Source organism: Acomys russatus, chromosome 2, assembly GCF_903995435.1.
Source record: "Acomys russatus chromosome 2, mAcoRus1.1, whole genome shotgun sequence".
Lineage (NCBI taxonomy): Eukaryota > Metazoa > Chordata > Mammalia > Rodentia > Muridae > Acomys > Acomys russatus.
In genome coordinates, this window is record NC_067138.1 from 69208873 (window position 1) to 69225669 (window position 16797).

The window sequence follows — 16797 nt, forward strand, 5'->3', positions numbered from 1 at the left end:
CTAACTAAGTCATCCACCAAGCCCATGAATTCAACTTTAATTTAGGTGGTAACTTCCCCATTTGTCTTCTCAAACATTTTAACTCTTCTGTGTACACAACTCGCTTTTGTTGCTGACAGGATTCAGATAGGGCAATTATAAAGGGGCAGAAAAAAGGAAAAGATGGCAAGATCATAATGATTAAGTTTTTGAATATGAACTGGTTGATGGTAGACTATAAATGCAAACTTCAGGTACTTGTCTACCATGCGGTAACTGTCAGCAAGCTGATGAGTGGGCAGTATCTCTACCTGGTTCACTGCAGTCAGGCTCCCAAGGGCTTGCTGTGGGGCTGCATTTTATATCCCTGGCACCAAGTTCAGGCTTGGTGATCAGATCTGAAGGAAGGAGAAGAATTCTATCAATACAAGCACCATTGGAGTTATGTCTTTGGGACAATATTCTATGACTTTTTCCTTACAAACTTGAAGAGGAAACTTTAAGATTTAAAGTAGCCTTATTGCCTTACTATAGACATGCTTTTTTCTTTTAGAGAGAGCTGGATATTCTGAAAAAAATGCTGACACAATCAGTAAATACCTATTCCCCAATGCACTCCTCATCTATCAATTAAAATCACCAAAAGAATATAAAAATGCAAAAAAAAAAAAATCAGTATAAGGACTGGAAGCTAAGATAGGGTGGGTAGAAAGCAAACGTTTTGAAAACTCTAATCACCACCCATGAATGGTGACTTTCTAAACTCCATTTAGCTTGGATTCTCCTTGTGGTCCTGAAGATTAAAGGCAAGCCTTGGGCATGCTTGGCCTCTGCCATGGAACCATACCTGCTGGTGCTGGCTTGTGTTAATGGTTTCTCTTTCCAGTTGCCTGGCATATTGTGCCTATTACTTTATTAGTGTTATTATGTATACATATTTACATATGTGTGTGTGTGTGCACCTGCACATGTGTGCATGTCGGGGCTAGAGGTTGATGCTGGTATCTCCTTTAGTCATTTTCCACATTATTTTTCAGACAGGTCCTCACTGACCCTGGAGATCAATAATTTGATTTAGCTAGACTGGTCAGCAAGTCCCAGTCTTCTCAGCACATGCTTGGCTTTCAGTGAGTGCGGAGGATCAAACTCAGGTCTTCGTGTTTGTGTGACAAGCTTACTGACCTGGGCCTCTCCCTATCCCTATTTCTTACTATTCATTTTAAACTTCAGCCTTTGTAAACACACAACTCTTATAAACAGTATACCCATTAATTCCTTGAGTGTAGCAGATTTCTCTGTATTTATGAAATTATTATTCATCTTATAATTATGCACATTTAGAAGGCTTCTTTCTCCTGCATAGTTTTATTAAGTTGAAAATGGGTGTTATAGTTGGTGGGTTTTCGAATCACAAAACATGTAAAAATGACAGACAGAAGGAGAAAGCACTGGTAGAACTAGAGTAAACTGGCCCTGAGGCACTTTTCCATGTTCCAGCTTTGTGAGGTGCTGACTAGGGCAACCAGAACTTAGATAAAAATATGTAGGCTCACTGTTTTGTGAACCTTGAAGACAGATCTACCTTCACTAGAGTTCAGAGTTAACACAGCAGCTGGAAGTGAATTCGGGAAAGGGGAGAGCAAGAGAGAAGACCCATACCCTATAAATGTACTCTGTCTAAATCTTTAACCAACTCTTGAACTACATGTTTGCTGTGGTGTCCATGAAGATCACTTCAGACTAAAAAATTCTTAACAGTGACTTCAACTTATTCCTGCTATAGGGGTGAAAAGTTTTGAGCGAAGATGACAATTTATTGTGAAATAAAAAAAAAAAAATCAACTCTCATTAGTGGGACATAGGAGACCCTCAACTGTGAAGGCGTCTGAAGACAAGAGAGCAGATGAGGATGCCTACTTCCACCATCTCCGTTCTCCACAGCAGTAAAAGTCCTAACTGAACAGTAAGGCAATAAAAGTAAATAAAATAAAAGCCGGGCGTGGTGGCGCATGCCTTTAATCCCAGCATTTGGGAGGCAGAGGCAGGCGGATCGCTGTGAGTTTGAGGCCAGCCTGATCTACAAAGTGAGTCCAGGATGGCCAAGGCTTACACAGAGAAACCCTGTCTCGAAAAACCAAAAAAAAAAAAAAAAAAAAAAAAAAAAAACCAAAAAACAAAAAACAAAAAACAAAGTATCTGAATTGGAAGCAGGTAGTCAAATTATATCTTTGTGCAGATATTGTTATGTTATACACAAAAATGCAAGGGCCTGTGAGAATTAAACATGGAATAAAGAAAGTCAATAGTTTTCTAGTGGTGTCTACTGAGGCACACTGCTTTTGAGTGTATTTCAAAGGGTACACAGTTAACATTCTTAGATTTACAACTTATCCCCTGCCATAGAGGACATGGTGTTCCTACCAATTACTAAGAGCTCTGAGAGGTCACTTCTAAGGCAGATGTGAGTGGCTGTTCCTGCAGTGTGGGTATGTGGACTGTGTGGTGGAAACAAGCAGATCGATGTCACTGAGACTCCTGCTTAGTGTCCGCTCATGCCGAGCCAGCCTAATAGGGTTGGCAGGAGCCCCTCCCCCAGCTTCTTCCCTCCAGGCCTCAGCGGAGAAACTGAGGCAGGACTTTGGATGCAGCAGGGGTCCATACAAGTGCTGGCATATCGCCAGGATCCTCTGTGGTACTAAGTGATCTCCATGTTTCTCATAATTCTAGTAGTGGATTGTTTCTGCCAGTCTCATCACAAACACGCAGTGTCGCTGTGGGAGGGACCAGCCCCCTTGACCTGCTAGTCTCTGGGTGTCCTTTATCACAGAGATGGGACTCTGGCATGCTTCTAGACTTTAAATTTTGGATTGTTTTGTTTCATATTTTGTTTATGTTTATAGTCATCTTGTATTTCCCTAAAACTTAAATAAAGTTTTTGGCCTTTGAAAAAAAAAATAGAAAATAAAGTTGCAGGATTAAAAAAGTCAAAATATAATAGTGTTGTGTTTTGAGATACTACTGATGAGCTAACTCTCTGTCAGGACCAATGGGGACAAATGGCTAACTGCAGTGCCTAATAGTGTATCAAAGGGCATGCTGGCCCCCAGGCTCCCTCAGTATCACCTGTTAAGAGTCCATCCTGGCTCCTGGCTCTTCTCACCCTGCCTCCACCCTAAACTCCAGTTCAAGGGCTTCCCTCCCTAAGTTTTTCATTCTTATATAACCCTGCCATCTTGGCCTCTTGGTCCTCTCTCTCTGCCCATTCTCCTCTTTTCTTGCTCTCTCTTCTCACCTTCTCTCACTCTCCACCAGCCTCTCTCCTCTCGTGGCCCAGTTCAACCTGCTGGCCATGTTCAGTCCACAATTTTCTTTCCCTACTCTGATCTCTTCCAGATGCCTCTGGCTGTGCTTGCCCTCACATGTGCAATAAAAACCCTCCTCAGGGACACCTAGGAGAGTTCATGTCCTCATCTTATACAATCTACAGAAGTCTGCGCACACTGTGACAAGAAATGTGAGCTATTCCAGCTGAAACTAGAGCTAGTACACATGGAGTCTGGCAAGCCTGCTGCTGGGCTGTGCATCCAACATTAAAACAAAAAGCGTCTCAGAGCAGTACTTGCACACTCATGCACACTGCAGCACCACTCACTAAAGCTAAAACCATGGGGACACCCTGGGCCATACACACAGGGGACAAGCTTACCATTTGATAATAAAAAGCAAAACACCCAATTAAGTGGACAAAGTGTCCAAATCAACTATCCAAAGACAATACACAAATGGCCATTACATTCACAGAAAAACTTTTGCCATTAGCTACCATGCACTACCACTTCATGCCCATGAGACCAGCTATTTCAAAAAGTACATCCAGACATGTGTGGACATGTCAGCCAGTGGAAGAGACCGGGGAACTAGAAATAAACCTACCCAGCAACAGTCACCTCATTATTTGACAAAAGCATCTAAACATACATTAAAACAGCAAAACAAAACCACAAACAACCTAGCCTCCTTAACAAATGGTGCTAGGGAAACTGGATATCCATAAGCACAAGAATGAAATAAGGTCCATCTCTCTCACCCAGCATAAAAGTCAACTCAAAATGGACCAAATATAAGTATACTGCCCCGAGTCTGCCTAATGACCTATGATGTCATTACCTGCTTGCCACTAGGTAGATGAGCTACCCAGGATATAAAAGGACAAACCCACTCCATCCATCTCTCTCTCTCTCTCTCTCTCTCTCTCTCTCTCTCTCTCACACACACACACACACACACACACACACACACACCAAATACTTTAATATGAAACTGGCGACAATTTTCTTTCCTCTCCTCCAGTCAAGCAAGATGCCCAAAGGAAAAAGGTCAAAGAGAAGACAATAAGGTGGTAAAGCCTGTTTGAGAAAAGATCTAAGAACTTTGGCATTCAACAGGTCTTCCATCTCTAAAGAAACTTTACCAACTTGATAAAATGGCCCTGGTATATCAGGCTTCAGGGTAAAGTACCATCCTCTACAAGCTGCTCAAAGCACTTCCTGTGACTAACCAGTTCACCCAGGCCCTGGACCAGCAAACAGCTACTCAGCTGCTTAGGCTTCCCCGAAAGGACCGGCCAGAGATAAAGAAGAAGCATGACTGCTGGGCCCATAGGAAGACATGCACCACTGTTGCCATCACACAGGTTAATGTGGAACACAGAGGCAAGCTGGAAAAGGCAAAGGTCAAAAGATGGCCCTTCAAAATCATATATATGAGGAAAGCAAAGGAAAACACTTGAAGATCTAGGCATAGGAAAGAACTTTCTGAAAGGGCTCCAATAATTCAGGAACCTCCCCAAGAAACGACAAATGAAACTATATGAAATTAAGAAACTCCTGTATAACAAAAGGGAAACTGTCAGCAGAGTAAAGAAATATGGTATAGAATGGGAGAAAATGTCAGCCATACCTCAAGCAGGGGATCATATTTAAAATATATAATGAATAGCAAATGTTAAACAACAATAACAACATAAACTCACAAATCTTTCAGCCAATAAATGGGCTGGACAGTTTTCAAAAGAACTACAAATAGCCAAAAAATACTTGGAAAAGTAGTGTAAATTCTTGGCTATCTATCTAGGAAATGCAATTTAAAACTGCTTTGAGATTCTAGTTGTCCCAGTTAGAATCATTATCATCAGGAAAACAAACAACAAATGCTGCTGAGGATGGGGGAGAACTTTGCCCACTCCTGGTGGGATGCAAACTGGGCATTCACTAAGGAACTCAAGTGTGAAGGTTTCTCAATAAACTAAAACTAGAACTACAACAGGACACAGCTAGACAACTCCTGAGTGCATATCAGAAGGACCCTGAGTCCTGCTACAGAGACTCTGGCACCCCATGTTTCCTGCTGCACTACTCACAACAGCTATGGGATGGAAACAGCCCAGATGTCCATCAATAGATCAGCAGACAATGTAGGACATATTCCTACGAAATTTTATTCAGCCATAAAGAAAAAAAGAAATTCTGACACCTGCAGAAATAGGAGGAGCTGTTGGGGGATGGTCTGATGTATTTTGTTGCTAATTACTGCTTGCTGTCTGACCCACCTTTTGCTTAATAAAAATCCATCCCACCTGGGCAGGGCAAAGGAGATAGATGGGGCTAGGAGAGAGAGGACTTCTGGGAAGAAGAAAGGACAGCCGCGAGGAGGAGAGAGACCTAAAGAGAAGAGAGGAAGGCCGCCATGGGTTAGATGAAGAAGCACATGGCCGGTGTGGGTGGAGAATCCAGCCCAGATAAAAAAACATTAACAAGTATTTGGGATTATGGATGGGAGGTAACTTGATAGAAGCAGATGGCATGGGATTGAGACAGGGATCCCATGCCTGCCCCACTGTGGGAGGTAATTTAGAGGACTGATATCTGCCCTGCCCCAGGTTAACTAAGGCGATTTTAAAATAGAACAAGTGTCTGTGTCTTGATTGATTGCTACCTGGGTCTACAGATAATACTGATAATGTAGATAATTTTAAAAAACAGTAAGGAGCTAGAAAGTACTATGGAAAGTATTATAGGCTCAGAAAGGCAAACACCATACATTTTCTCTGTAACGTAGATCCTTGATTTTAATTTTGATATCTATGTATATGTGTGCTGAGGGAGGAATAGGCCAAGGAACTATAAAGGAGAACAGAAGTATTAAAGAACAGTTCAAGGAAGAGAATAAAGGAAAAGTGTGAGAGTCCACGTGGCATGAAAGTAGAAAGGAAAGGAAGGGAAGTAGCCGGGCTTAGTCAGGGGATGCAGGAGAAAAGGGTAGACCAACAAAGCAATGTAATAGAAGAGTCCTAAGATGAAACCCATTAACATATTAAACCAAAAATGATAAAAAGAAAAAACATCTACACACAAAAACTTCTAAATAAGTACTAATAGCAGGTTTATTTAGAACAGCTAAAACACGTAAGCAATTCAATTGTCTATCAACAGATGCATGGGTAAATAAAATGTGAGAAAACATATCTACAATGGGATATTATTTCGCTATACAAATCAATAAAGCACTGGTAAGTGAACGAGGCCAGCACAGGAAGGTCACACACTGAGTGGGTGTAGCTTCGCTGCATGCCAGGAGGAGCAAACCTGAACTGCATTCTCAGTGGTGGAACACTTGCCAAGCACACAGAAGCCCCGGCTCACGCTCCAACACCAGAGAAGGTGACAACAGGACAAGGGAATAATAGCAACGGTCCTGAGACTTCCACATGTAACTTTCAGAACATCTCTATAAAGGATTTTAATAAATAAGAATTCAGATAACAAGTAGTTTTTTGTTTTGTTTTGTTTTTCTCCAGACTGGGTTCTTCTGTGTATCTGCTCTGACTGTCCTGGAATTCACTCTGTAGACCAGGCTGGCCTTAAACTCACAAAGATTGGCTTGCCTCTGCCTCCTGAGTGCTGGGAAAAGGCTTGCGCCACCACACCCATCACAAGTACCTTTCACAAAGAACACACTTCTAAGTGAATTCTCACCTCTTTTGAAAAGTTGTTCACTTTCATCTACATAAGTCGTTACTTCGGGTATTGAGTTTAATGACTCCTTCAGTTCTGATGGTGGTAGAGCAGGAATTTCCCGTTTGGGGTTTGTAGGTCTTAAGAATTTAAACTTAGAAGGAAGAACTGATGACTGAAATAATATAACATTTTTAAAAAGTAAGGGATATTTCCAAGTATATATATTTAATTTCTAAATGGCTATCTTTGTTTAAATGGCACACTAAAATTTAAACTTAAGTCATATTCTGTCTTAAATGCTACACAGACTTTTAAAAAATTAAGGGATATTTCCAAGTAAATATAGTTAATTTCAAAATGAGTCTGTTTGTTTAAATGGCACACTAAAATTTCAACTTAAGTCATATTCTGTCTTAAATGCTACACAGACTTACAAAAAGAGAGAGATTTAGCAGTCAAAAATAGGTTCCTTTTATAAACAATGCCTTTCTTGTGCAATCGCTCTTATAATCCCATCACCTTAGGGACACACATTATCTCTAAATGTGTGTCTATCTTCTTTCTGGCTAATAAAATAATATTTAGAAATTCTAAGTTAAAAAAAGTACAGAAAATGAGAGACAGAAAAGTAGAGGCAGCAAACCCTGAACAGATATGACAGACTAGAGTTCACCTCTGCTGTGTGCCATGGGCTATGCTTGTCTCTCCCCTCAGACAATATTCCTCAGCAGGTGAGACTGTACCACTCAGAACTAACAAAAGATGGGGGAGGGGGCTGGAGTCACTAAGTCTATAAGCAAATTATTATCTTTACCAACTTGTTCACATTTTCTCTGAAAACCCTTCAAGTGCCTTTACTGCAATGTTTGTATGGCCTCTGAAGGTATTAGGAAAAGCTCCAAGGCATAAAATGTCTCAGTTGTCCACAAAACATGATATGTATGCTTAAATTAGAATGTCCATAGAATTTAGCTTATAATTTTTAAACTTAGTTGCTTAAATTTCTATACCAACCATAGTGGTTAAAATTACTAAAAGGGGTTTGAAAATACTCTGTGCCAGGACTGCGCACTAGGCCAATTAAATCAGAATATAACTGGGTAGGATTCAATTCCACCTCAGCTACTGCTGACAATCACTACCTTGAGGAAGTCTGGCTCCATAGTGGACACAAATTCAACCTAGTACCAAAAAATTTTAGAATGACAGCTGTAAACAGTTCAAGTAAACCACTAAGGTTTATAAAAGTGTGCTCCCTTCATTCTATAAATACATTACCAAAAGCAATTATGGTTCTATTGAAACATACTAGTTTCTTCTTACAAAAGGTCTCCTCGGCCATATGGAAATCTCTCACAAAAGGTTCCGAACGCTCCTGAACAGAGAAACACTCCCTTGAATAAAAAAAATTAGACAACATTAATTAATTAATTACTAAAACCATGTAACAAATATTGCCAATGAAAATACACATAGACTATCATGAAAGTTGAGATGAAGCAACAGAACCCTTTCCAACAGCATCTAACCCGTGGTTACATAAACAATGTTCTCTCAAGCTGGACATGGTGGCGCATGCCTTTAATCCCAGCACTTGGGAGGCAGCGGCTGGTGGATCGCTGCGAGTTCAAGGCCAGCTTGGTCTACAAAGCGAGTCCAGGACAGCCAAGGCTATACAGAGAGATCCTGTCTTGAAAAACCAAAACAAACAAACAAAAACACACACACACACAAACAAAAAAACAACAATGTTCTCTCAAATAAAAGCAATTACAGCATTAGGCAATTACATACGTGAAATCATCCTTCCTGGAGAGCTGTTCTTTGAAATCTAAAAGCGGATCCTTCACCAGATAGAGCTTCAGTCTGCTCAAGAGAGTATCCACAGTTGGCAGATGATTATTCATTGCTTTAGTTATAAAAATCATTTCCTCATCAATAAGTAATCCTGAAAAGAAATAGGATTAAAAATGTAATAGTTGTACAAGAGATCTAGACATGAGACACTAATGGATTTTTCAAACCCACCGGACTCATTTAGTCCTCTATTAGACTACGTATGTAAGATGCAGATTGCAGCGCCCAGACCGAAGGAGCAGCTCAAGACAATCATTTAGCACAAGGAAACTAAGACAAATGTTCTGAAAGAGAGAGCTGCATTATAGTGACATATGCTTTATCAACAAAGACTGGCTTAGTCAATGGAGGGAAGCATTTTCTACTTCAAAATAGCACCAAAAGGTTGAAGAAATAAAGACTGTCCTCTGGGTGAGTCTGGCTTTCCGTTCTCTGCATCATTTAATCTGTAAGGACAATGAATGGATATGATGCTGAGAGCCTATATCAGATGAAATCACAGGAAATCACTGACTTCATCATTAGAAAGTTATCCAAAGAAGGCTTCCACTTAATTAATTATAACAAAAAGTATACGAGAAAATCTACTTGGGAAGTATGACATATGTTACATATCTAAAACACCAGCGAGAACATTAACTGGCAAATTCCCTCTCTACTCTAACCTTTCATGTTTGGGTTACTTTAGAATCTTGGGTAGTTGGGTGAGTGTCTGAGCCATGGATGGGAACATCAAGTCAGGCCCCCCCTTCAGTACATTTCTTAGCAAAAAGAGAGAGGAAAATGTATGCTCAGAGAAGAAAGTACTCAGAAAGCCAAACTCTCCAACAGGAAAGCTGCCTTGAGTGTGGAGAATGGACAAGTCTCTTGCTCTGGGCAGTAGTCTTCCAGTTATGTGGGGGCAGCAGGTTCCAGGAGAGGAGCTGTGTATGGTTTTCAGGTAATGGTGTCTCTCATGGCCAACTATATGAGTGGTGTGCATGTGCCTAGTCAATATATGACATAAGACAAGCAGCCAGGGAGCAGCCCCTGCCTGTGCTGAATGTATGTATCAAAGGAAAACATGTGACAAATAGCCTCCTAAGTGACCACTCAAATCATCTGAGCTCCTGCCAGTCTCATGACTAGAAGTTCCCTGTGAGATACTGCTGAAAGCTCAGCAACCAAGTCCACATTGCAGCAGGGCTTATCTGAGAAAATTAAGGGTGATTTATCATATAATCCACTCATTCTGAAAATACTGATTAAGTCATATTAAGAGTAAAAACAGAAGCCAGGCGGTGGTGGTGCACACCTTTAATCCCAGCACTTGGGAGGCAGAAGCAGGTGGATCTCTGAGTTCGAGGCCAGCCTGGTCTACAGAGTGAATTTCAGAACAGCTAGGACTACACAGAGAAACTTGTCTCGAAAAACAAAACAAACAAAGTAAAAACAGCATTCGTTTACGCCCCGCCTCCTTGTTACTTTTCTACACAAGCTCTGAGACTGTCACCCTAACAACGCCACATTCTGATATTTCTAGGGGACATCTCATATCACTTACGCAGTCTTGTTTTCCAAGCGCCCCCTCTACCTTTTTAGTCCTCAAGACTTAACCACCAACATTTTGGTGCAGCCACTAGAGGTCAGCCTGTCACCACAACCAATGCGGCTAGACAGCAGCTGCTGTCCCCAAGGCAGGGTGACTCCTTTACAACTACAGCTGTATTGTATTCCCTGGAGCGCTTCAGAGCAATCATGTGTGCTCCACACTGTATTACTCTGTCGTGGACAAATGATAAACAGGAAATGAAAACTGGTTAGTTATGAAAGCAGCAGGGAAAAAAGGCTTAGTGACAGGAAACTTTGCAAAAGTTACTTCTGTCCACTTAGAAAACACCAAGTCAGCTAGATGAAAACAGTATGAGTTCTTTAAGATGTGTATATAAATTATTAAAGCAATGATTTCCTAATGGAAACTGTTGAGAATCTTGAAAATCAAAACAAAACAACAACAAAAACCCCACATTGAATAAAAAGCAAGACAAACCATTCCCCATCCCCACCCCCCCAGTTAGGAAAACTACCCAAACATTTTAAAGGATCTACACTGATTTTTCCAAGAGGTGTGACTTAGAACTTTTGAGGAAAGTGACTATAAAGTAAATCTAGACAAATAAATACATAAAGTTGGTGTGTGGGAACTCAAAAGACTTAACATATGTCATAGATATATAAGAGCTCAAATTATGTGACACTAACACAATAGGCAAAACAATAGAAAAACCCAGAATTAAACTGGAAATGGATAAGAACTGAGCACATAATATTAGCAGCATTTCTAATAGTGAGAAAGAATCTTAGCTAAATGATATTGGGACAAATGCCAAAATACTATTAAAATGTCCCTAGTTTTTTTTTTTTTTCTTTTCTTCCTTCCTTCTTTTCTCCTCCTTCTCCTTCTTCTCTTTCTTCTTCTTTTTTTTTTTTTTAAGACAAGAGTTTCTCCATGTAGCCTTGGCTGTTCCAGACTTGCTTTGTAGACCAGGTTGGCCTAAAACTCACAGAGATAAGCCAGCCTCTGCCTCCTGGAGTGCTGGGAATTACAGGTGTGTACCACTGAGCCTGGCTAAAATGTTCCTAGTTTTAAACATGGGCTGGAGAGATGGCTCAGCAGTTAAGAGCACTGGCTGCTCTTCCAGAAGTCCTGAGTTCAACTCCCAGTAACCACATGGTGGCTCACAACCATCTGTAATGAGATCTGGTGCCCTTTACTGGCATGTAGGTATACATGCAGGCAGAACACAGTATACATAATAAATAAATAAATCTTTTTTTTTAAACCCTGAAATCAAATTATATAAAACATTAAAAAAATTAGTGGGGTGCCATGGCACACACTTAAAATCCTGGTGCTCAGAAGGCAGAGATAGGTAGATTTCTGTGAGTTTAAAGCCAGTATGGTCTACAAAGTGAGTTCTAGGCCTTGTCTCAAAACAAACAAATCCTTAAACAATGGAAAAGTTATATAGCATGTGAATATTTTTCTAAGCATAAATACGATGTGAGAATCTATAAAGGAAAACATCAGCAGAACTGATCAAATTAAAGGTAAATGTAGTTGGAATTATTGGTGACTTTACATATAAAAACACATGCAAGCAGAAACTAAGAAGCATTTTACAAAAGAAAAATATACAAATAGCCAATATACACGACTAGCTTTTAAAGATGCAAAACACACATTTCCCCATCACACTGGCGTGTGTGTATTACCACAAGTCAGCAGTGATGTAGGCAGTGACGATAGGCTGGCATGGATAGGGTGCTCTTACACTAGTGCCACCAGTGCCAAGAACAAAGTCACGCGAACGGTTTCCATCGCCAAGGTTAATCTCAGTGAAATAACTAGAAATGAGAGTACATATCCACATATGTGTTTGAGGTGAACAACAGTTATAGCTTCAAGGAAAATAGATTACAAAGATAATAAAGTGATGTCTGTGATACAGGGCACCAAAGGAAGACAAGTTAAGCATTATTTTTCCTTTAGTTAATTGATTTTATCAAACAATGGCTTGTAGTTGCTGCAGACTAATAACAACTTTGTGGTGTGTAGGCTGTTTTTTTTTTTTTTTTTATAAATCACCCCTATATACATAAATAATATAATATAAATATATTTTCCTCTCCACAAAATTTTACAAATGTTTTGATAATAAATAAAGAAAAATAAATTATAGAAAAAACTAAAACCATAATTTACCTCCAAGCCACAATGACTATTTTCCCTAAACTGCATCACATAAAAACAACAGTGAAGTAATGTAGCTATAGTTTCCCTCCCTTCCTCCAAGACAGGGCTTCTCTGCCTGGCCCTGGCTGTCCTGGAACTCACTATGTAGACCAGACTAGCCTTCAACGCAGGGAGATCCGCCTGTCTCTAGAATTAAAGGTGCTGGGTTTAGTGTTTGTACAACCACTCCTGGCTATAGCATTTCTCAAACAGCAGGAGTGATTATATGACAGACCTTCCGGTTTTGTCATTAAACACAGAATAAACCATTATAATACAAGAAAGCCAGTTCTTAGAAGGGTTTGAAGAACTTATCCAGCTAGAGAGGATATTTGGAGAATAGTTTGGATAAAGCATAATTTTAGAATATACTGACAATAACTTTTCAAAAACTAGTGCATTTCTTGGTCTATATACCACAACTCCATCTCTGATTTGAGGTTTGCTCTCACCTATACTAAGTAATGCTGAGTATCTGTAGGGTATTTTGAGAAATAACACAGAGACACAACTTTAGAACTCAAAACCTAATGTCCCACTAACTTCTGTATGACAAGATCTGTACCCAGAGGCAATGAAATTACAGGAACTTGCTGGAACATGCCTGAATATACCACAATCAAATCTGTACAGGTTAACTTGAGTTTCAGCAAACTTAAACTAAAAGAAATCCATTTGTGAAAAGTATATTAATATGAAAGAGAAAATACTGTGAGCATGGCAGAACAAAGATTTACAATCATGTAGGTACATATTTTTAATAAAATAAATATATTTAAAATACAACTGAACAAAAACTCACAGTATTTTTTTTTAAAAGACTTTTTATTATTTATACTCTATTTGGCCTGCATGTGTGCCAGCAGGCCAGAAGAGGGCACCAGATCTCATTATAGATGCTTGTGAGCCACCATGTGGCTGCTGGGAATTGAACTCAGGACCTTTAGAAGAACAGTCAGTGCTCTTAACCTCTAAGCCATCTCTCTCGCCCACAGAAATGTATCTATCAGTAGGAAGCATTTTCCCATTTCCTACCTTGGAGCTCTGCTTTCACGTCTGGGTGGTGTGGGGAGCACTGGGTTCGAATGAAGTCGTCTCTGTAGTCCTCACTGGGGTGTGGGTTGACAGTCTCTATTCCAGTTGGAGAGTTCGGATTGGAACTTGGAACAATTTCCTCAAATGTACCATTAATCATCATTCCTGTAACTGTCTTTCTGTGATATAAAATTATTGATTTTATCTGTCTATCCTAAAATGATTTTTATTAATAAACAGTATGTGTTCATCTAGGAAAATTTGCCAAATTACAATGGATACTAAGAAAAATTATCTGTAGCCCCACCACTTGAAATAAGTGCAAAATTACACAAATTCATGAAGTATTTATGAATGATTTAAAATAAAATTACACAAAATTCATGTATATAGTATTCCATAACCTGTTTTGTTGTTGTTTTTGTTTTTGTTTTTGCTGAGCTGTAAATAATGGGCCTATTCACATGTTCATCACTGGCTTTATATTTGAGTGGAATAACAAGAGAATTCCATTTATCACTGCTATATTTTGGATCTTACATAATTTTCCAAAGGCTTATAAACATGGGGTTGGTTGGGAGGTATTTGGAACACTGGGGGTATGTCCTTAAATGGGATAGTGGGACTCTGGCCTTTTCTTGCTCTCTTCTACTTCTGGTCCATGAGCTGAGCCATGTGCTCAGCCATGTGCTCCTGCCATTATGTGCTGGCCCACCACAGGCCCAGGAACTCCTAAACTGTAAATCAAATACATCTTTTCTAAGTTAATTATTTAAAGTACTCTGTTATTTATTTGACCAGTTCCCCCTTACTGGAAATTTGTGTTTCTTTTGACTGTTATTATGAGCAATAATGCAAGGACCATTTGCGTATGCTTATCTAATCATTTTCTCAAAATACTACATTTCCTAAAAACAGAAGATATTTTAGAGAAGTTTCACAGATTTATTTATATCTATTTATTTGCAACTTTGCCGCTCATGGCCAGACTCCCATTATATTTTATATTCAATGTCTGTTCTTCAATATCACACAGATCTTCACCTCCCAGCCCCCTCTCCCCACTGTTTTATCCCAGCCCCCTCTCCCCACTGTTTTATCCCAGCCCCCCTCCCCACTGTTTTATCCCATCCCCCAAGCCCAAGCAGGAAGCCCCTGAGAGCCCAGAAACCACTCCAAAACTGCAGATCTTTACCTCTCAGTTCCTACAAATCCAATCCCCCAGTTGTATTCCAGTTTGTTGTGTACATAACAAAAAGAGAATATTAAAAGCTACAAGGGAAAAAGACCAACTAACATATAAAGGCAGATCTATTATAATAGCACGTGACTTCTCAATGGAGACTCTAAAGTCCAGAAGGGCCTGGACAGATGTTCTACAGATTCCAAGAGACCACAGATGCATCAAGACTTCTATATTCAGCAAAAATTTCAATCACAATAGATGGAGAAAATAAGACATTTCATGAGAAAACAAAATTTAAACAATATCTGTCTACAAATCTAGCCCTGCAGAAGGAGCTAGAAAGAAAACACCAACCTAAAGAGGTTAACCACACCTAAGAAAATATAAGGAATAAGTAATCCTACACCAGCAAATCAGAAGTGAGGAAACACACACACACACACACACACACACACACACACACACACAAAGATCAAAGTAAAAGGAATCAACAAATACTGCTTATAGATATATCTCAACACCAATGGTCTCAATTTCGCAATAAAAAGACAGCCTAACAGTATGGATGCAAAAACAGGATCGCGCCTTCTGCTTCACCAAGAAACCCACCCTCACATCAAGGATAGACATCACCTAAAGGCAAAGGGATAGAAAAAGATAGTCTAAGCAAATGGACCTAAGAAGAAAGCTGGTGTGGCCATCTTAGAATCTGACAAAACAGACTTCCAGCCAAAACTAATAGAAGAGATGGGAAGGACACTACATACTCACTATTGTAATTCTTTTTATTTATTTATTTTTTTTTCTTTTCTTTTCGAGACAGAGTTTCTCTTTGTAACAGTCCTGGCTGCCCTGGAGCTCACGTTAGAGGCCAGAGTGGCCTCTCACAGAGATCCATCTACCTCTGCCTCCCAAGTTCTGAGATCAAAGGTATGAGACACCATGCCTGGCAGCATTGCAATTCTTAACATATATGCCACAAATACAAGGGCACCCAAGTTCATAAAGACAAAACACTACCATAGAGTAAATCACATAGTGCCCCCTTACACACGGATAGTGGGAAGACTTCAATACCCCATTCGTCCAGACAAAAAAAGCTAATGGATATTATAAACCAAATAAACCTAACAGATATTTATATAACATTCCACTCAAACATAAAAGAGTATACTTCTCCCCAACACCTAACGATACATTCTCCAAAACCGAACATGTATACTGAACATCAAGCTGGGTATCAACAGCAAAAGAATGCTTACAAACTCATGGAAATGAACAACTCACTATTGAGGAAAAATGGGTCAAGATAGAAGTTGAGAAGTTAAAGGCTTTCTAGAATTGAACGAAAATGAATACACAACATACTAAAATTGGTAGGACACAGTGAAGGCAGCCTTAAGAGTAAAGAACTAGTGCATAAGTAAAGAGATCGCATACTAGCAACTAACAGCACGCCTGAAAGTTGTAGGACAAAAAGAAATCACACTCGAAAGTGAGAAATAATCAAATACAGAAACAAACAAAAAACAATACAAAGAATCAACAAAACAAAGAATTGCTTCTTTGAGAATTCTTTCTTTCATTAACATTGTCAGATCCTTATCCAAATCAACTAAAAGGAGGAGAGAGAATATCCAAATTAACAAAATTAGAAATGAAAAAGGGGGCGTAACAACAGACACTGAAGAAATCCAGAGAATCATAAGCACATACTTGCAATTTAAACCAAAACTACTTGGATGTTTCATCTTACCAATCAGGATGGCTAACATCAATAAAACAATTGACAGCTCATGTTGGTGAGGATGTGGAGTAAGGGAAACATTCGTCCATTGCTGGTGGGAGTGTAAACTTGTACAGCCACTATGGAAATCAGGGCTGTCATTCTTCAGGAAGATGGCAATTGACTACGTCAATATCCAGCTATACCACTCTTAGGCATATGC

The 16797-nt window shown here is 39.6% G+C and overlaps 1 protein-coding gene across 1 annotated transcript in view; it reads right to left on the bottom strand.

Moving 5' to 3' along the window:
- Shoc1 (shortage in chiasmata 1) overlaps positions 1-16797 on the bottom strand; it is an 82362-nt gene that overhangs the window by 51356 nt on the left and 14209 nt on the right. Inside the window, exons 4-8 of the mRNA XM_051162616.1 lie at positions 13663-13841; positions 8790-8943; positions 8305-8389; positions 7014-7167; positions 291-377 (exon numbers count right to left, since the gene is read on the bottom strand). Of these exons, the coding sequence (XP_051018573.1) occupies positions 291-377; positions 7014-7167; positions 8305-8389; positions 8790-8943; positions 13663-13841 (659 nt within the window). The remainder of the gene's footprint in view (positions 1-290; positions 378-7013; positions 7168-8304; positions 8390-8789; positions 8944-13662; positions 13842-16797) is intronic.